Source organism: Rhinichthys klamathensis, unplaced genomic scaffold (assembly GCF_029890125.1).
Source record: "Rhinichthys klamathensis goyatoka isolate OS25496 unplaced genomic scaffold, OSU_Roscu_1.1 h1tg000011l_1, whole genome shotgun sequence".
NCBI classification, from domain to species: Eukaryota; Metazoa; Chordata; class Actinopteri; order Cypriniformes; family Leuciscidae; genus Rhinichthys; species Rhinichthys klamathensis.
This window is the reverse complement of record NW_026606564.1, coordinates 18,562,938-18,585,414: the sequence shown is the minus strand read 5'-3', so window position 1 is coordinate 18,585,414 and position 22,477 is coordinate 18,562,938. Positions and strand designations below refer to the sequence as shown.

General features: G+C 38.8%; 1 protein-coding gene across 1 annotated transcript in view; it reads left to right on the top strand.

Annotated features, from left to right (window-relative positions):
• LOC130100961 (NACHT, LRR and PYD domains-containing protein 12-like) overlaps positions 1-22,477 on the top strand; it is a 67,244-nt gene that overhangs the window by 15,564 nt on the left and 29,203 nt on the right. Inside the window, exons 9-10 of the mRNA XM_056266589.1 lie at positions 7,985-8,155; positions 10,751-10,924. Of these exons, the coding sequence (XP_056122564.1) occupies positions 7,985-8,155; positions 10,751-10,924 (345 nt within the window). The remainder of the gene's footprint in view (positions 1-7,984; positions 8,156-10,750; positions 10,925-22,477) is intronic.

Sequence of the window (22,477 nt, the reverse complement as noted above, 5' to 3'; positions counted from 1 at the left end):
TCACAATAATCATAAATGTGAGAGGCTCTCTTGATAATTTCATGTTGACTTAGCCAATATGTCACTTTGTTGTTTCCCTCAAATCTACAACATTTTCATTTATCTCAGCCCATGCCAGATGGTGATCTACAACTTTACTTAAACTGATCTTCAAATCTACATTATGTATGACAAAGCTTGATGGCCAATCAACTTAAAGCTTGTCCCATGTTCTGTATTGTCTTTTCATCTGAATTATCAGCTTCTTTAAAAGTTGTCATTTGCCTTAACCCATCTGTAATGATAAACTCATTCCAGAGGTTAATGACGCAATATACACACCATTCAGGCGGAATATTAGTGCCCCAAACTAATACATACAAGACATAAAGTGCTGTCACCATCACACACACTCGTACTAGACACACATATGTTAACTGTTCATTTTCAATGTTCATTTTTCTTTATATTATTGCTAAAATATTTAAATTTTAAATAAGATTTTAAACTTCCCATTTTCCGGTAGCTTCTACCTAATTTTACATGGTCTCCCAACCAGTTTCAAAGCATGTCTTGTTCATTATTCATTAGAATTTAACAAGGTCAGCTGGGTTGTTTTGTTTCATTATCATTATTTTGCTTCAGCTGGCTCTAGCAGGCCAATAATGGAAAGACAGACACAGTTACCATCCCTTCCTCTGCTCAAGCAGTCTCTCTCACTATAAATAAATAATCTTTTTCAACAGCCTTCTAAGGCTGTAACTTAGACATAATGTAATATTAAATTAATTACAATAACCTTTGACCATTCACCTTTGTTATCCAGGCTTTTCTTAAATCAAAAGCTGTCTTCATCTTTAGCCACCACCATGTCTAACGACCTTCAAGAGTTAAAACTATGTTATAACATATTAGTTCAAAATCAACACTATGATTTTCCTTGCCCGTAAGGCAACCAGTACATAAAAAGTTTTGCTACTGTCTCTACAACAACTAATGGGAATCACTCAATGGCCTCAGCTGGCTCCTGCTCGCCCACTCCTGTTAGCCCTTTATCTATAATCTCCATCAGGGTGTTTTCCCCTGGCATATTTGCAGACGCTTGTCACAATAAAAAACAAGCCATACAATGAATGCGGTTTCTTCTCGCGAGTGGTATGGAGGAACTCACATTTTCTGGGTTAGACTGCCGTAACTGTTCCTCACACCTCCATCCCTCTCAATGCTCTGCTGACCCCGCTGGCCTCCAGTAATCAGCGCTCAACTCTCATACCTTTCTCACATATAACACCTCCATCCCGGAGGTGCCCAATGTTCGTGACCCCCTGCGTTAGGCTGTCCCCTGGCCAGGAAGATCAAACCCGTCATTGAGTAGCCACTCGTACACACGTACACACTGGTGACCGCTCTTTCCCATCACACAATCAGTTTTCTTCAACAGAACTCAGCTGTTTTCTGGAGCTTAGGAAGGGCACGTTCAAGAGTCACCAGAGCCATTCCGATTGCCTAATAGTGTTCACACAGGGAGACAGGTCAATAACAACAGTATTTAATCACTTAAATCCATTAACCATCTTAAAAGCAGAAACCTAGCTGCTTGGATTATACTCAGTGAATTTAGATCACAACCGTACATTCAGTGTACTTCATCTGTAGCCGGAGCCATCGGTCCTGAATGGTGGAGACTAAATGAGACAAAGAAGTTACTGGTCCTAAAATAAGCTAATCAAAATGTCATCTCTATCTGTATTATTATTTTAAATACTTCTTTAAAGTCATTCAGTTTTATTTTTAAAACATCTCTGTGTCTATGATCTTTCAACTGAAACACTGTGCTTTACACATTATCACAGATACCAGCTTTTAGCTGACTCATTGAATGAGAGAGACTCTGAGACTCTATTGGATGGTACACTGCTCTCTAATACTTCTAACATCAAACATTTATCTATCATTTTTTTAACTCTATCCCAGCTTAAGGCATCTTTGCCAGAAATTACATATGGTTTTAAATAAACATATTATTTATATTTGTCTTTTGCCCATCTCAGGGAATTTAGACATTACAAATTTCCACTCAGATTGAGTCTCTGTCGCACTGGCAGTTTCAGGCACAGCACACATCAGATTTTAGATAAGCAAACTGTTTCATTACAGCCCATAACAAACTTATCTTTTGAAAGCAAAACATCAGCTTCTAGTTCTTTCATGGTCAACTTTTCAAGCTGTTTGTTTAATCAGATGCCTTTCAACACATTTTACATTGAGCAACTGTTAATTCAGTAGCCTACTGCTTCTGCTTATTTGTTCTTACATAATGGTAATTATTCTAGTTCTCAATAACGTTTCACATTTCTCAATCTCAATTACCATAGCTTAATCTCTGACTTCAAAGTTTTCTCTTCTAGGAGTTTATCAGTCTCCAATCAGGATTCACACTAACTTTGACAAGGCTACTCTGCATCTTTTGCAGTTATTATAAATCATCTTTGAGATCTGTCTCTCTATATTACCTTTACATATTTTGCAACTCACATTTGTTGGAGTCACAAAAGGATTCACTTTAAGACTTCAATCTTTGACCTTGTTTTTTATCTCTTATTTCTCAGACCAAAAATTGTCACTGTCGTCATTTAAACACTGATCTATTTTCAACCCCACATTATTATCAGACGTGTGTCACGTGTTAAATGGACCTACTGACCACAGTCAAGACAATCTCTGTCATCTGGTTGGTTCGTGTGTCAGCCTCAACTACAGCATCAGACACCTTGCAGTTTGATCACTGTGAGCTTCCAAAGGGCTTCAACTTAACTGCACGCCCTTGAAGCAGTGTGTGTCCCATTCAGGAATGTAAACAGACCCACTGATAAGCAGTTCTCTGTATTCCTTTGACCATCCACCAATGGCGGATTGAATCACAATAGCCAAATCATACTCTTCATCATTATTATTGGCAGAACATAATTTCATGAGCAGCACAGAAAATGCTCAAAATATTCGAATTTGTTTTCTGTCTTTACCTTACTAATTTGGTATTATCATCAACAACACTAATTACAAGTGCTGTTGCTGTTATCCCAGCTTATCTTTTACAAAACATCATCTGCAAATCTCTTCAAAGTGAGATCTTCAGAGCAGAGCTGTTTACAGCATTTGCTCTCTTCTGTCTCACTATTTATTTACTTATTTATTTTCCCGGACTGTTCCGTTACTCTTCATAAAGTGTAACAATTTGTACATCATTGTTTTTCATTACAACTGGTTTGAAGCCTTTTTCCCTCCCATCACATTATTGTCTCAGTCTTATCTCTACTGTTTCTCCAAAACAGATTATATTACTCAGTCCGTAAATTACACAGACAACCATTATAGCTACTTGCTTCAATACCCTTATTTTCTTAACATTAATAAAATAAGGCAGATATATCATCATTTCAATCATTATTTTATCAAAATCTAGAATTGTTCCCCATTCTGCTTAAAACATTCTTCATATCATGTTAATCCCTGTCAATCATACAATGCCTTATTTTATTCTAAAACTTTTCATATCATTTAAACATTTGACATTTGACTTCCATAAATTCTATCAGACCATGTCTATTTTCATCACATATAGTTTTCTACTATATTCCTCCTTTCTTTTCCCTACATGCCAGTTCCTTCATTATCCTCTCCTTTCTTTTCTCAAACATACCAGTTCCTTCATTATCTAACCAGTACATGATTGTTTGAACAATCCCCACACACACATATCTCACACACCAACCTTTTTGTTTTTTTTTCACTTCCCTCTTCCACCAAGTCTCACTTACAGTTCCCTCTATTTCACACAGACAGCCTTATTGCTTCTTGCTACTTCAATCCTTGTCATATAAATTTAAGTTCTATAGACATCTAATGTCATGCATCCATTTACTGGATAAAGAAGTAAAAAAACATTATTTCTCCTGGCAGTTCGACATTTTATCTTCAACTGAACAATCCATTATCTGTTCACATTTTTTACACACATGTTGAACGCAGCCACAACAACCTTTTGTCCCGCTGCCCTGTTCCACTGATTCTCGCACACTCTTAGTCTATTTGTGCTCATGGTAGCTCATGATCATGGTATTTTCTCAGTTTTTTTTTCAATATCTAACACATACATTTTCCCCCATACTTTCCTAGTTCTACAGAAAACCGGTGTATCAAATTTCGCAAGCTTGCTTTTGAGACATCCCCATACTGGCTGTTTTCTGTTCTCTGTGGATTTCTCTTCAACGCGCGTTTTCTTTAATCTGTTAGGCGTCCCTAAACAAATCCGATTCTTTTCTTTTAACCCAAATCGGTCGGGTTGCACTATTAGTGCCCTCCTAATTATGGTTTACCAAAAAATTCTGGTTCCCCCTAATTAGCCTCAGTACCTAAAAACAATTTGCTCCGTCGTGGAACAACTAATTTTCAGGGTACCTATCTGTTTGAAATCTCTTGATCTGTTACAGTTCTCACTTAATCCCAGATTATTTATCTGCTTGAAATTTCTTGTTCTGTTACAGACCTCAATTAATCTCAGATTTTTTCCTCGTATCTGTTTGAAATTTCTTGATCTATATAGATCTCAATTAATCTCAGATTACGTACCACAGAAACAGCCTTCAGCCAATATGGTTCAATTTCACTCTTCTCCCCAATTAAACTGAATTTAATTAACTTACCCAAAAGAAAATAAATTGAACTGTCTCTTACCAGAGATGCTTCTGTTGCCACCTGCGGGTTCTTTAGATTCCAGTGGTCGATTCTCCCGGCCCTGATATCGGTCGGCCCCTCTCTCTCAAGTTTACGAGGTAGAGCTGGAACTTACTTAGTCCAGGTGGCCAAACACCGTCCGATCTCAGGTCCAGGAGGCACGTCCAAGGAATCCCACTTCTGACACCAAAACTGTTGTGGCAAAAATTCATCTCAAACAAACATCACTGCGTAAGAGACACTCAGAGTCAAATTATATAAAATAGAAGTATTTATTCTTGCAAGAATAGGAGCAGTCTAATACACAGTTGTTACCCTGTGCAGAAGAGTGACACACCCCCAGACAGACTGAACTAGCTTTTATCTTAGTTTCAAGGCCTTCTTCCCCCCAGAGCCTTCCTCCCAGTAGTTTTCCATAGACGTCACTAGTTGGCCCAATAAGCCCCCCTGCACTAAGTGGCCTTCTGACATCTAGGTCAGAGGTCCTTGTTCGTCTGTTCTCTGGAGTGTCTCCCTCTTCTGCCTCCCCAGGTACATAAACAGAATCTTCTCTCACTACAAGTGAGAGACACACATGTGACATTCTTTGAATCATCTATATTTGTCTAAAGATCAATGAATATCATTAAAATTTCCACTACAAGACAAAATATAAAATACCATGGAAAAATGTTTGCATGTTTGTTTTGTATCATATGATACACCAGACTTTTATGGTTTATATATAATTATATATATTATCACATTATCATACTTGAGGAAGAAAAAAATGGCATATTTTATTCATATACACACACTGGGGGGAAAGAATGTAATTTGGTACAGATGTTATTTATATTTCCAAAAAGTAAGATGAAATTCTGAAAGGTTATAGTATAAAGCATTGAGATTTTTATAAAACAGGCTAATAAATAAAGTACAGTATATTTTCACATCATATATTAGTTGTCCCTCTGTTTCTCCCAGTAATTAGATATTTTAAATGCTTATTTCTGTGTAATTCTGTAGTTTAATGTAATAATAATGTAATGCAATATGTAGATCGAGAGATTTACAAATAAACATTTATCAAAAGCCTGTTGTATCATATTTGATGTACATATCAGATCGTTTTTCTACAAAAAAACTTCTTAGGTTCTCAGGTTTAAGTAATATTAGCTTTACTTAAATAATTAAATATGTTATGTCAAAAAGACATGTACATGTGCATGGAGCAGTTTTAGTATTATAGTGAAAGGCCTTTAAGTTGCCATAAAGTGTGAACTGTCTCATATAATGGTGTCAGTGCAGTCAAGTCAATAATATTGTTGATTAATAAGTGTCCACTAAGAAAGACAGAGGAAACAGTGGCAAGAACCTAAACTCCATCAGGTCACATAAATAGAGAAAAAATCCTATAGCTATAGAAGCTTTACACAAATTGTTTTTCAAACATGGTTTATTTTATCAAGGATATTTGTCAGTGAATAAAAAACACTAATGTACAGGAAATAGTTTTTGAAGATACATTTTATTTTAACTCAGCCTCTTTGCTGTATATGCTGTTTACAGGGCTCTAGAGTGCGACCAATTTGGTTGCATATGCGACCAAAATTTGTAAGGGTGCGACTAAATTTTTTCCTAGGTCGCACCAGTGCACCTAACCTTCTCGCATGATCGCATCCGTTGCCTCTCAACAAACGAGTCTTTTGTTCTCCTTGCACGCATGGTTGGATCATATCGTGGTCTAAACCAATCAGAGATAGAGATTGGGCTGGTCTTTGCCTCTGATTGGCTGTGGTTCAGATATTCCTGTAGGACTAAAATGCTCCGTGCTGTCTGTGTGATTGAAATAAATTGCGACATGAGCACCAGATAATCAGTTACGGCAATCAGCAGCATCAGCTAAATAAACGCAAGAAAACAGACGACGAAGAAACTTTAAAAAATGTAGGCTACTTGAACTAGGTAAAAAATATTGATTTCTCGATTTTAATCGATTCTCATTTTACGAACCGTTGGGCTATGCTGTTTTCAGTTGATGAATGAATGGAACATTGTAACACGCATCCCATCCAATAAATCGCAATGATCTTTGTGCTTTGTTACTATTGATATGAAACAACGTCTCAGATTTCAAATTAGGTCCATTTTCTTATGAAATTCAAAAACATAAATAGTGTTTTGACGCTGTTGCGTGAGATCGCTCTGGCTCAGCTCAGCCCCAGAGAAGCAGCAGCGTGGAGTGCACATGATCTTCTCTTCCGCCTTAATAATACCAGTTACAGCGCGAAATAAACATGAACGAGCATCTGAAAGTGTGCTAAAAGATAGAGTACAACTTATCGAAATCCGTATCTTTCACATGGAATCGCTCAATCAGTGTTTCAACCGTGGAAAGACGTCAGTAAAACGCTTTTAAACAATGTCATGTAACGTCACATTTACCTCAGAAAAAACATATCCAGTGACCATAAACTCGTTAGCTAGCTAGAAAAATTAACTCTAGGGAGGAGCATTTTGCCAAATATATGCACCATATTGCATATTCATTATAATTTTTTAATGTTTTTCAATATTTAATGCATGTTATTTGAAAAAATCTGGCAAGTTTTTATGCAGCCACCATTTAAATGTTTATATTTCATATAACTTTATTATTATAAAAATAAATAAAAGTGTAATTTAAGTGTTTGTGTACAAATCAGGTAATTTTTACCTTCAATATTATAGTAGGCTAATGAAGCATAGTGGGCTACAACTGACTCCCAGTTTACAGCATTAGTTAAGAGATTTGTTTTCCTTGAGAAAATTTGCCATGTATTGTACCTGATATCCAAAATAATCAATATTGAATCGAATTGTGAAATTTGTGTCAATACCCTGCCCTAACTTGAACAATGTAAAAACAGCACTTTAAATGTTTTATTTTTTTTAAAGATTAACATTTGTATATACAGTATAATTGTGCTTAAAAAAAAATGTATTATTATTATTCTTGTTTAAAAGCATTTACATAATATATATGAATGTATATGGAGCGTGATAAAAAGGTGACCTTGAAATTGTGGCGTTAAAGGCAACGCGAGACGAGGAAAAAATTTAGTGCACCTCAATTTTGTGCTGGTGCACCTAAATAAAAAAGTTAGGCGCACCAGTGCAACCAAGGCAAAAAGTTAGTCTGGAGCCCTGTGTTTATGTAAAAAATAAATGGGAAAATGTATTTAATATTTGTATATAGAAAATGTATTGTATGTATTCCATCTAATTCTGTGTTGTGACTTTATTGTAGGTTAAATGATTGTAACTTAACAGACAAAAGCTGTTCAGCTCTGGCTGCAGTTCTTGGATCAGATACCAATCTGAAAGAGCTGAACATGAACAATAATAATCTGCAGGATTCAGGAGTGAAGCTGATCTGCACTGGACTGAAGAATTTAAAGTGTAAATTGGGGATACTGAGGTAAGTGTAAATTGGACGATGCCGGAGGCAAAAAGCGCACTTGAGTTGATCACCTCCCAATTTCCACATCTTTCCCTTCACCCATCCTTACCTGAATTCACCCAAAAATCTATATGGTTTAATATGAACTATTATCATACAGTATTATACATGTTTGGTATCATTTGAAATGTCTCAGTGCGACTGGTACAAAGGTCTCATTCCCACAGAAGTAAACCAAAAAGGTAATAAGGTGTGGAGCGTTTAGAGATATCTTGTTAACTGCTGTGTGTGTGCCCCCATGTAAATCAACGTCTGTCCCCAGTAAGTTAGGGACAGTGATTAATGCAAATTCCCACTGTGAACTCGTTAAAATACATCATGTATTTTATAATGTCAGGTTCGCATGTTCTCTCTTTATTCCAGAGCATTTGATGTTTTGTATTGATTATCTTTGAACTGATTATGTAATTGGCATGATACATTTACCTGACATAATTAATTGGTACATTTGATTTTATTCCGACTGACTCTGAAATTGTTTTCCCAAGTAGATTAAACGGATTTGTATGTTCCGCAAGTTTTGCGTCAGATTAGTGACAACTAATATTTTGGCGCTAATTCAAGTGTACGTGTTTCGGGCAGCGTTTCGGGAAGCAAAATTGAAGCGTGACCAACTTAAATCTGGGTGTGTTTTACCTCTGTTTTAATTTAATGTTACTTTACATAAGTGTACGTGGGAAACCACGGCAGGGCCAATCCAAAGCTATTATAAGACAAGTAAAGTTGGTTGACTTATATCTGTAGTAGTGGCCATACCTCTACTGAAGTAAATGTTACTTTAATTTCAAGTGTATGCAATCACAGGGGCTATACTAAAGTATATTTGATTATGTAAGCGTGAATGCGACTGAAATCAGGTATATAGCAATTACTTCTGTTTAGTGACCGAAGCTGGTGAGATTGTGATCTAAAAACATTAAATTATGAGATTTTCAATCTTCATACAGGCTTACACTGTTTAAATAATTGTAATCTCGAAAGTGATGTTGATGTCTGAACACCAAAACAAGTTCGTCAAGCACAAAAAACCGTAAAAGTTCTAGGCTACTGTATGTTTGAGATGTCATGTTTTCATGAAGGTTGAAAGGCTGAAAGCTGCTATTATTATCTTTGTTTTTACAAAACATTTACTGCTAATAATATTATCTACGTGGAGACATTTCCCCGCAATGTAACGTTAGGCTATGAATAACAGGACACGACACACATAAGCGCGCGCATACACACGACACACACACCGCGCACGCATACACACACACTGGTCCACTATCTTTATGGGGACTCTCCATAGACGTAATGGGTTTTATACTGTACAAACTGTAGGTCTCCTTACACTAATGAATTAGTTTTTATGAAAATTTTCATTGTTTTTTTCTTGTATACTTTTAAGTTCTATTTATTTGGTGCTTTGTTCAATCTCAAACCATTATTTATTTTTATTATTAAGATGTCTGCACAAGAGTTAACTGTAATCTGTGCAAACATTAAACTTAAATTAAACGTCTCGCTTTGGTCTACACTGGAAGTGTTCTGCTCGCTCTGCTAAAGCTAAACTATAATTACTAAAACTGAAACTAAATAAAATAAAAACTATATAGAAATGTGTTTGCAAAATAAAAACTAAATAAAAACTAACAAAACCATTAATGAAACTAACTAAAACTAAGCTGAAATTTAAAGCAAAATTGAAAACTATATTAAAATAAAAACAAAGCAAAACTATAACAACAGATATTCCCGGAGACAGAGCACACCCGAAGACGGCTCTCACTCAGAAATCAATAAAGTCTTCATTCGCTGCCGGTTCTCATTATGACAAGACGAGCAAAAAGTGGAAAGACATAACAAGTGCATTCAGGCCTACCTCATGTTGCAAGTTTGCAGTTTTTGAGAAAAAAAAAAAGGGCACAATAATAATAAAAAACAATTCAGGTCTATGTCCAATGCCTCACCTTTTTCTAGTTATCTAGTGTTAAAATACATATTTTACCTGTAATTTAACTAAGGTGTACTAAAATGTGATTCCAATTTTCTTTCTCATATCGCGATATAATATCGATATCGTCCGGACAGTGAGAAAATATCGTGATATGAATTTTTGCTCATATCGCCCACCCCTACAATCAAATGTATTGCTAAACTATTATATAATTGACCAATAACCAATTGGCAATCTAACTTAAATTCGAGGTCATGATAAAATGGATTAAGATATAAAATGGAGTCCGATAAAAGCTTAAATGGACTTAAATTGCTTTGCCATGTGGAAAGACAGTAACACGCAGAAACCTTCACCCGTTCTGGAGGAAACCCCCATTTGGACCGATAAACGGGCTTACACAGTTTTAGATAATTGTAATCTCGAAAGTGATATTGATTTCTAACATATTAAATATTTCTGTGCCTTTTGTTTACCTCCATATTCAGTTGTCAGTTTTTGCAACTAACTTTCAATGCATTTGTACAAAGAACAAAATAAAATTCAAATTTAAGGATTTATATTGTTTGGGGTTTAACTGATTAATCAGTTGAATGCTTTCATTCCTGTTCTAGACTCTCTAACTGCAGTGTAACAGAAGGAGGTTATAAAGCTCTGGCTTCAGCTCTGAGATCAAACCCTTCACACCTGATAGAGCTGGATCTCACAGGGAATGATCCTGGACAATCAGGAGTGAAGCAGCTCAATGATTTACTACAGGATCCACACTGTCAACTGAAGACACTCAGGTGAGACAGGATTGAATATTTAACTAAACTAGTTAATTAGGCTAAATATTCATAACTAATATTTTATTTTAGCGATACAATTAGCTTGACAATTTGTTGCATCAAAAATGATCAAGATCAGATCAGATGCTGCAGGTTCTGTCATGATGATGATAAACGTCAACACAGTTTAGTTGTGATATGAGCTACAGGTCAAATAGACATTATGGATCAGTATACAGTTGGTCCTCAACCAGAATAATACTTTTGCCGCCGCTGTTAAATTGGGGGGTGTATTTGCTGCCTTTTACCGCTAAGAAGCGCTACTACCACAGACTTTGAAAAGTGTCAGTTTTTACTCTCTATTGCGTAATCTGCCGCGGCTCGTTGAGAACTGGTAGCAGATAAATTCAAGTGAAACATTTTAATTAAACGACTTCTTAATCACAATACTGAAATTAAAGTACAAATTTAGAACTAAAACAAATGTAGGCTTCTATTATTGCATCAAATTTAAGCAAAGTAGGTTAAACTTTAGGCTAATATTGTGTGCCCAGTTTTTCTATAGGCTAATCTCAGGTTATGCGTCAATATAATGGGTAGGCTATTATACATCGTTTCAGTTATTAAATCTACTAACAAATTAAAATAACGGTGAAATAAATTAGGCATAAACAAAATGATCGTTTAACCCCTTGATAGGCAGGGATCACTGGTGATCCCGGATTAGTGTTGTTCAAAATTCATTACTTGTCAAAACATCTCACTCTTACTTGATCTGGACGAACTCAGCATCATAAGAAAGGTTGAAGTCTACAGCTTCGATGTTTGACCACTGTTTATGATTTAACTGGTTTGCAGTGATATTAATTTCTTAATTTATGCCAGGAGTGCAAAATAATTAATCTGTAATGTTCGTTATTTTGAATAGAAATCATCACTCATAAAACATTAATTCTCGTGTTCTCCGGTTTATTTGTGTTCAAATACATACAATATACAGCATCCGCCAGGGCTATTAGTCCAATGGTGCGCATATTTGGAGAAATGATTAATAATTATCACATGCTAGTAAAATATTTCTTCATAAAGAATAACATTTCTATTCATTTACCACTGAAATGTGCGATCTAAAGAGCTCAGACAGCGAACGGAGCGAGATGTGTGTCTTCTCTTCCTGAATCGCGTCACATTTGACCTCAAAGCTATATCATTCGCTGTACAGCTGTCAATCATCTCACGTGGTCCAGCGTGACCTCTTCTGCATGACGCGTCATGTGTACACTTCCTCATACTGGACATCCGTGATAACAAAGCGAAACTGACATCTCTTCACCCGAAACAAGGAACTAATAAATGCACGATTGAAATATTATGTGTTTTGTGTTTGATTTTCGTGCGATTTGGGGTTTTCATATCAATACAGAATGTTTACAGAATGCATATGCTAGGAAATGCTAGCCCATAGCTTCATCTGAAATGCTAAATATAACATATTTCAAAATCTTTTCATGACTTGAAACCATTTTAATCCGCGACCGGCATATGATACAAATACTAGATGTTGTTTTAAAGTGAACTTTGAATAAAAGTGTAATATTAATACATTAAATTGTGTCATGTAGCTCGAGGCTACTTGTGCTAATGCACCTGCTTGCAGAAGCTATTCCATTTCATACAATCATTTAAAAAAAAAAATAATTCGCATTTAAAGTTCCAAGAATTGTTTGTTTTCTAACAAGACTTAATATAATAGATGGATTGATCATGTAGGGTGGGATCAGAGAGGTTTAGATGGCCAATATAGGCTATAATGGCTGAATTCAAACAAAAGAATAAGGATAAAAGAATAATGAAGATTAAGTCTCATACCGGCATAGGTGTGAAAGGTTGGTCGATTAAATGAAAAGAACATGAATGGGCCAGTTCTCCTCGCCAGACATTAGTCAGAGACTGTAAATGGGTGTTTACAGGGCAATAAAATATTTGATGAGAATCTTATATTAGCATCCTATAAAACTTCTCTAAACTCTCTCCTGACATGGTTTCACAATAGGCTTAATAAAATGCATAATTTTAGAAATATCATCCTCAGATTTTAAATGAAGCATGACCACAATTGTGGCTACACTTTAGTTGTGGTTTCAAGTTGCTATCCTAAATTCACATAATATTTTTATACATTTAATAAATATGTTCTTAATATTTGTTGTTTTTGTTTTTATGTTTGAGCTTATATATCTCAATATTAATAACAGTCTGATTAATTTTGAGTCTTGAAATGTAAACTCTCAAGGGTTGGCTTTCTAAATATATGTTGGTTATGTGTCTATTCAGAATGACTTAAGAGCAGCAACCTTTTTATTTTGGGTATGTCATGAATGCTTCACTTGCCAAAATTGGGGCCGACTGGTAAGTTAATTATTTAAACATTGTCAGGACTTGCTAACCGATGTTAGTCGGCATCAGTTCTGTTTTAGCATTCTTTATTATTTTAAGAATTAACCCTCTGGGGACTTAGCCCTTTTTGGTCCGTTTTCTCTATTTTTACATTTGGGCTTATAAACCATATGTAATGGAGATTGAACACCATGGGCCCTATTTTAACGATCTGAAACGCAAGTATCAAGCGCGAAGCGCAAGTAACTTTGTGGGCGGGTCTTGGGCGCTGTTGCTATTTTACCGGCGGGATAAATGACTCTTGCGCCCGACGCAAGTTTAAAAGGGGTTTGCCTGAAATAGCTTCATTATTCATAGGTGTGGTTTGGGCGTAACGTGAAATAAACCAATCAGAGCGTCATCCAACATACCCTTTAAGAGCAGGTGCGCATGTTGCATGGCGGATTGTTATTATTATGGCGGATTTACCAGGCGCGCGCCAGGAGCGGTTCACAGCCGAGGAGACCGACGTTCTTGTCAGGGCAGTGAAAGACAGAGAAGTGACGTTGTATGGGGATGGGAGAAACCCACCCAAATCAGCGTCGATTAAACAGGCGTGGGAGGGAAAAAAATACATTTTTTTTACATCTTCATGGACACCACAATGATTTCCCTCATGTGTTAATATTTTTCCTTGTTATAATGTATGATTTGGAAAAATAAAAACTGCTGCATCTGTGTTGATGAGAGAATCAAAGTGTATGCGTGTTGTGCACCCGCTACATAATGGCCAAGCATGCGCACTTAAAATAGCATTATGAACAACGCGCAACGCGCCACTGACTTTAGACTAGGTTTTTTCTGGTCAGTGGCGGAATTGTTTTCTGGAACTGCAAAATAGCACTAGGGAATGTTTGCGCCAAAACACGCCTCCTTTTTGCTCCGACCCGCCCAGGGAGCGCAAGTTCATTCCCTAGTTTACCGACGTGCGTCTGTGGAGGGAAAAGCCCGCTTTGCGCGGGTGCAAAATAGGAATGATACATGCGTCAGTGTACAAAGTCATTTGCGCCGGGTGCAAGATAGGGCCCCATGTGTTTGGTATCTATGGATTCAAAAGACCCTAAGCTAGTATGTAATGTGTTTATAAAGGAAGAATGAGTGAAACATGTACAATAAATGTACAATAAACTAAAGAATTTCAAAACGAAAATTTTATTTTTGTCATTTATTACTGAAAATCACACCTCACACAACAATAGTTAACAGTTTTTGAACAAAAAATATATTGTTCAAACCCTTTGCTTGACAGACATTTGTAATTGTTCAATCAAAAGTAAAATATTTCATCATCTGTGAAAAAGCTGTCAGCTTCGGATTTCTCCTCGTCACTTTCCAGTAATTGTTCCAGAGCGTGTTCTGAGGTAAATCTTTTACTGCTTGCCATCATAAAAGTGCTAAAACAATAAGATAATAATGCTATAATTGCTATATATATATATATTATAATCGTTCTGTCTCTCTCTCATATAAATCTCTCTGCGCGCTGTAATACTCTGCTCCGTTCGCTCTCTGTCTCCTTCTCCACTCGACGCTGTTTGCGTGAAATTGCGTCATATCACTTACTATAATCCCACCCCTTGCAAGGCTACAGAGTCCTCTGATTAGCTAGAATACGCCATGGTAACCTTCCTCTGATTGGTAAGAAAAATATTCCTCCCAGCGGCAATTTTTCCATTGGTCTTTGCTCATGGAATATTCCTAACAACATTGATTTCATTGGCCTTATACGCAGTGGTATTACGCAACAAGGAAGTGTGTATCCCATATTCCATTGTTTTCAGCGGAATCTGAGGAAGACGGCACCTCTCTATCATTAATAGTTTTTAAGATAATTACACATTTGTAAAAGTGTGCTCTTTTGGGCGGTATCACCCAGTCCGTCCCCAGAGGGTTAAATAGGCTTATTTTATAAATGAAAACATTTCAACATAAAACATTGTAATAATTTTTTTTAAATCAATAAGGCTTTGCATGAGCATAAGATGTTAAGTGTTCAGACGATAGCAGTGCGGTCAATGCTTCAACATGTCCCTCGCGGGGCTTCAAGCGCTCTGAGTTCGAAACTCAGCTCTATAAACTGATTTCATTATTTTGTCTCTAGTTTAATATTTGTCGAAAATAAAAACTTTTGAAATGTGCATTTATTGATTCAAAACACTTTTTCGGAGCTTTGTTATTAATTGTCTGTCATTTTTATTAATAGGCGTTTAGATGATAACATTGAAGCAGGGCTGTAGTACTCGAGTCCGGTCTTGGACTCGAGTCCGGACTCGAGACCGGTTTTCTATGGTCTCGAACTTGTCTCGGACTCGCTTGTATTCGGATTCGGACTCGGACTTGTCTCGGTCTAGGCCACTCGTCTTGCCAAATATGGCTTTTGGTCTCGACCGAGTCCAGTCCAGGTGTCTTTATTATGTTCCCAGTAACAAATTAGTGTAGTTTGCTTCCCGCAGACTTCCCCAGGAACCTCCGCAGATTGCAGTGCCCGTCATTGACAAGTACGACCTGCGCATGTGTGATTTATTATTTTCTACTATTTGCTACTGCAATACCGGCGCATAGCTGAAATAACAGATCTGTCTATTCATTGGTGATCATAATATCAAATTGCTATATGGACTGTGAATATTAAAGAATGCTATCAAACTAAGTCTGATTGTTCAGCGTGTCTCTGCAAATGAGTGGCACATGTTCATGTACTACACATACTCAAGTACACGCGCGTTCATCTTCAGCATTTCATCGTCAGATACACTCAGAAACCCGTCAAAATAAAAGTTTGGTTTAATGTGAAGAAATTATAAAAGATATATTTTACTGGAGTGTAGCTATATTAGGGATGGGACGATACACTTAAACTCACGATACGATGCACCTCGATATGCCAGGGTCACGATACGATACGTCACGATACGATATCAAAAAAGGAAAATAAAGAAAAAAAATATTACTGTATAACAACAACTTATTCATTTGCTTTTGCGGCCAAAGCAAATGTGTGTCCCGCAAAAGCCTTTTTTGATCGGCGAGTGATGTAGAATGAATTGACTGCTGCGCTTGACAGGGCGCATAACGAGCAGAGAGAGAGAGAGAGAGAGAGAGAGAGAGCGCTCCGGCCGCGCGCGCGCACTCTCACGTCTTCAAAAAAACGAGCGCTGTCTTGCTCTCTCTCCCTCGCGCATATTAATCAAAATCAATTGACACGATAGTAAAAGGTCGAAAGACCGCAGTTTCACGTGGAGCATTTGGAGATTTTTAGAGATTAGAGACTCTAGGTTTACTTAGACTCAATGAACATCTCAACACTAAATTATAAAGGCCGGTCTCATATAGACGCCTGTCTCAAATACAAGCCGGTGCAGTTCGACGATTTGGTAAAATAAAAGCCCGGGCTATTATTTGAAGTTTTACGGTATATATATACATTTGACTCCTTGGTCGGCTGTTTGGGGACAAGGCAGTTGGTACTGATGCTAATATTTGTTAGCTCGCTGTAGACTGCAGTGTTGTTGTTGCAACATGCGCTGTCTTGACGTGATGACGTACCGCACTGTTCCCCGGATATAATTTTTTTTTTCATTTAGTTTTACCCTGCTTGATCAGCAGATGGTGCTGCCAGCCTGCCACCATAGACTGTATGTCTGCCCCATATACATACACACACACATATAATACACTAAATTATTTATATACTACCCAAATCATGCAGCAGTGCCATCTATCTTTATTTCGCGATCCATTTTTTTTCGACCTCGATGCGTTTCATCACGTTTTGTATCGCGATATTTTGTCAAACGATATTTCGTCCCATCCCTAAGCTATATTGTCAATTAGTTGCTCAAATGCTCAGTACTAGTACCTAGCAGTGTTAATAGTAGTGGGTTGGTGTTTGTATATCAGTTCTCACACTGCTATTATGAGGTATCACCATATGTCATCATTCTGTTTTCTTTAGATTAGAAGATTATATGATATCAAGGGGAATGTCTATACTTAAAAATCCTGGGTGTTGTGACACTGTTTTTGCTTTTAGATCAACAATTAATAACCCAAAATGATAGTCTTCTTGATAATGTCATGCATAAGACTTTTTTTTCTTGTCCTGGACTCGGTCTTGACTCGGACTCGAACCTTTTTGGACTTGGTCTTGACTTGGACTCGACTAGTCCTGGTCTTGGACTTGTCTTGGACTCGACAAAGGTGGTCTTGACTACAGCCCTACATTGAAGCCTACATGCTGTTGACCGATGTTGGCCGACAGCGTTAAAGTTCTTGTAAAGGCAATTCTAAAACACATTATCATTTTTAGAAATGTATTGCTAAAACATATTACAAATACCGTGAACTGTGAAGTACTGAATTGTGGAGTTAGACCGTTAAACAGTTTTTCACCATTGCTGTGTTCCTAAATCTCGGGCTCGATGACGCACTGGAGCCCCTGAGCTCCTGGACACGCCCCTACTTGATGACGCACTGGAGCCCCTGAGCTCCTGGACACGCCCCTACTTGATGACGCACTGGAGCCCCTGAGCTCCTGGACACGCCCCTACTTGATGACTCACTGGAGCCCCTGAGCTCCTGGACACGCCCCTACTTGATGACGCACTGGAGCCCCTGAGCTCCTGGACACGCCCCTACTTGATGACGCACTGGAGCCCCTGAGGCTGGCCCCTCCCCTAACAATAGAGCACATTCACATCAGTTATTGTTACTGTCAGTACTATTAGTTACTACAGCCTACAGTTTGCTAGCTTGCCTTCGTCACGGAAATACGTACTACCTGGATGCGATCACGTACAAAACAGATCGGTGTCCTTATTTAATTTTCCGAAAAACGATCACATCAAGAAGAGGTGGATTCATTTTGTGAAGAGCCAACCTTGATGGAGAGCTGAGGATCACCGCCAAAACCCGCTTCTGTAGTGAACATTTTACACGGGAATACGGCCGATAGTGGAACCTCGGATTCAGGAGGAACAGTGCGGTTTTCGTCCAGGCCGTGGAACACTGGACCAGCTCTATACTCTCTACAGGGTGCTGGAGGGTTCATGGAAGTTTGCCCAACCAGTCCACATGTGCTTTGTGGATTTGGAGAAGGCATTCGACTCTGTCCCTCGCGGCGACCTGTGGAGGGTGCTCCGGGAGTATGGGGTCCGGGGTCCTTTGCTAAGGGCTGTCCGGTCCCTGTATGACCGAAGCAGGAGCTTGGTTCGCATTGCCAGTAGTAAGTCAGACTTCTTCCCGGTGCATGTTGGACTCCGGCAGGGCTGCCCTTTGTCGCCGGTTCTGTTCATAGTTTTTATGGACAGAATTTCTAGGCGCAGCCAGGGGCCGGAGGGTATCAGGTTTGGGGACCACGCGATTTCGTCGCTGCTTTTTGCGGATGATGTTGTCGTGTTGGCCCCTTCACACCAGGACCTTCAGCATGCACTGGGACGGTTTGCAGCCGAGTGTGAAGCGGCTGGGATGAAAATCAGCACCTCCAAATCCGAGGCCATGGTCCTCAGTCGGAAAAGGGTGGCTTGCTCACTTCAGGTTGGTGGAGAGATCCTTCCTCAAGTGGAGGAGTTTAAGTATCTTGGGGTTTTGTTCACGAGTGAGGGAAGGATGGAACGGGAGATTGACAGACGGATCGGTGCAGCTTCTGCAGTAATGCGGTCGATGTACCGGTCTGTTGTGGTGAAGAAGGAGCTGAGCCGTAAGGCAAAGCTCTCGATTTACCGGTCAATCTACGTTCCTACTCTCACCTATGGTCATGAGCTTTGGGTCATGACCAAAAGGACAAGATCCCGGATACAGGCGGCCGAAATGAGCTTTCTCCGCAGGGTGGCTGGGCGATCCCTTAGAGATAGGGTGAGAAGCTCGGTCACTCGGGAGGAGCTCAGAGTAGAGCCGCTGCTCCTCTACATCGAGAGGGGTCAGCTGAGGTGGCTCGGGCATCTGTTCCGGATGCCTCCTGGTCGCCTTCCCGGGGAGGTGTTCCGGGCACGTCCCACTGGGAGGAGACCCCGGGGAAGACCTAGGACACGCTGGAGAGACTATGTCTCCCGGCTGGCCTGGGAACACCTCGCTGTCCCCCCGGAAGAGCTGGAGGAAGTGTACAGGGAGAGGGAAGTCTGGGCATCTCTGCTCAGACTGCTGCCCCCGCGACCCGGCCCCGGATAAGCGGAAGAAGATGGATGGATGGATGGATAGATTTATAAACTTTCGTCTGAGATTCTGGGATTCACTGATAATCCGTGAATGGGTAAATGGGGCCAAACCGACTATCTCCGGCATCGGCCTTCATCCTCCCGTCCCGAAAGCAATATCACCTAATATCACCGTCGGAAGCTTTCCCGCTAGTGGGCGTGGTTTCAGTGCAACCAGCGGACACGCCCCCACAGCGGACACGCCCCCAGCATTTAAGAGCAGAGAATACTGCTAATTTTTTCAAGATTTTGATAGCTTATTTTATTTACTTGGCGGCTTTTTTTATCATTCAAATTTGGCTGGGTGGCTAATAACACATTTTTCTGTGGTGTGACAAACTCAGAACACATACTTAATTTTGACTTTACAGGGACTTTAATGTTTTAACGTTCTTGATGCTTAAAAAGGGAACAGTTATTAACATCAATTGTTTTGTTTATTTATTAATGGCACATTACATCATCAATTTGCTAGATTCCAGCAGAGCCTATGTTTCGCTGCACAGACGACAAAACCCGAAGGTGCTGTTGAAGATTGTCAGCCGATCGCAGCAGAAAATGAAGATCATGAAGCTCGTCTTTAATCAGCTAATTTTTTTTTTTGTGAATCATTCATGAAATTGAGATGGCTGACAGTGATACCCATAGCAACGAAATACATTTTTCAAAACAGATCCATAGGCCTACATTGAATAGCTCTTAACATTTTGTTGACTTGGCTACAAAAATTATACACTAACTAAATAGTATTGCTTTCAATATAAAAAACAATACAATTATAACCCTATTATACATTTCAAGGTTTAAATAAAGAGTCAGGACAGTTTGTTTATTTAAAACAGGGCTGGATCGAGTGTTTTTTCCCTTTGCGAAGAAAAATTAGAAATATAGAATCTAATTCTTCCGACATTTTAAATTTGTATTGCCAAAGAAATTTCAGCTTTGCTGTGTAGGCTACAATTAAATCAGTACAAAATGAAAATAGTAGAAAGCAACATTAATTAAGAACAGGCGTTTATCTTTGCCTCTCTCTCGCAGACGCGCTGGATCTCAAGTTTCTTTTATCTCCCGCACTGCACGCGCTGGGTCTTGATATTTAGGGATTCTATACAGTTATTTTAGCTTAACTGAACAGCTTCAGAGTTATTAAAAATGGTTATATGACTTCTTTCGGGTTGAATGGTGGGCGTCTCGACCCCCCCTGGTGCCTGTGAGCAGAAAAATCTCACTTGCAACTTCGGTGCGGCCGTGCGGCGGGCCGCCGGCCTCAGTGTCAGGAAGTATCGCGTGATATCAGCTCTCGCGATGTAACATATTCCTTTACGGCACTGCACACATACACACCCCCATCCAGGAACAATGTAGAGACAGGGATGGAGTTTGTCACACTATCGTCATGGCTGAGCCGGTATATAAGATGGAGAAAGCTAGGAAAGCATTGTCGGAGGAACAGAGAAAGAGGGAACGGCAGACTGACCGAGCGAGGAGTCAGACACGACACCAGCATAGGCGTAATTTGCGGGTGTGAAATGTCCCCATTGAAACATCTCGCGGCACGGATGTACCAATACAAATAAATAAAACATATCTAGTTAACTCTAGTAGAGCATTCATTTCGTTCGTTTGTTAAATAAGAGGCGATCTGAAATGTGTTGTTTTTGAAATCAAGTGACCAAAGTGCTTGCCGCTCACAGACTGTTGCCGCTGCGATCAGTGGCGTGGATACAGTATTCTGTTGTGACGCGCATAGTCTTCACACGGACGCGCGCCTCAATCCGTTGCAGGAGCTGAGAGACTCTCTATATTTGTTACGGTGAAATCACAAAACCTAATGAACTTGTCCCTGCTTGATATACAACCACTAATAAACAATCGGTTTTGATGAGGAAAATAAACTATACTACTAGTACGGATTAGAACCCAGAACCTCTGACACACTTGGCAAAAGTTCTGCCACTGGACCATTAAAGTTCATGGGGATAATTGTCGGATCTATGTATTTAATCACGTGAAAATTCTCACCACTAACAACATATATTAGATCTCATTAAACGACAAATTAAACAATGTACTATTGTACACTATGTAACACGTCACGCCATGTCACGCTCTGCGTGAGTGGTATTTACGACATTAACGTTAAATACAAGTTCTCCACAGCGACTCTAGGGGTCACTGTTTGACAAAAACGGGATTTCTGCCTGGTGTCCCTTTAAATGTTTCAGGATAGAAACGCATCATACAGCTAATAAAACTGTATGTCGCTGCGTGTCACCAATGACAAAAAAAACAACAACTGTAAATTATTATTATTTAGCATTTGTTGCTTAAAAAAAACAGAATGCCTTGTTGAATTCACCCTACAATAAAACGAGGTTGCTCGATCGTGAATAAAAGAGCTCTGTCTGCTGCTCACTCATTCGTTTAGTTGGCATGAACGCGTTTCATCAACAGTTCAACAGTTAATGTCATATTGTTGACAATCATACACACTGCTCAAACATTCTACACCTCTACAAAACCAGTTGAAACAACTGGATTGCACACTTAAAAAAAGAAAACCTTTAAATACAGCTAATTTAATAAGATATAGGGTCTACATTTGTACACATCGACAGATTTATCCTGAAAGGAACTTTGCCTGCTCTTTAATATAAAAGTGTATCATCAGGCTGGCTATCCGACAGTCTCCATATGAAAGAGAAGCGATTAACAGCTTGTCCTGCACCCCCACGATAAGCACTGAACTCTCCCTCCAACCCCCCACAGGCTCTCTGAGGAGCGTCTGAGACAAAGAGTTGTTATTAAAGTGTTGATTATTAAAGTGTTGATAAAGAAGGAATTAAATCATTTAGGCTACATGTAGTAATATTTCTGTCATAAAAGTTCATCAAAATTATTTCAATGACTAAAGAATTAAAACGCTATTTCGGTTTAGGCCAGC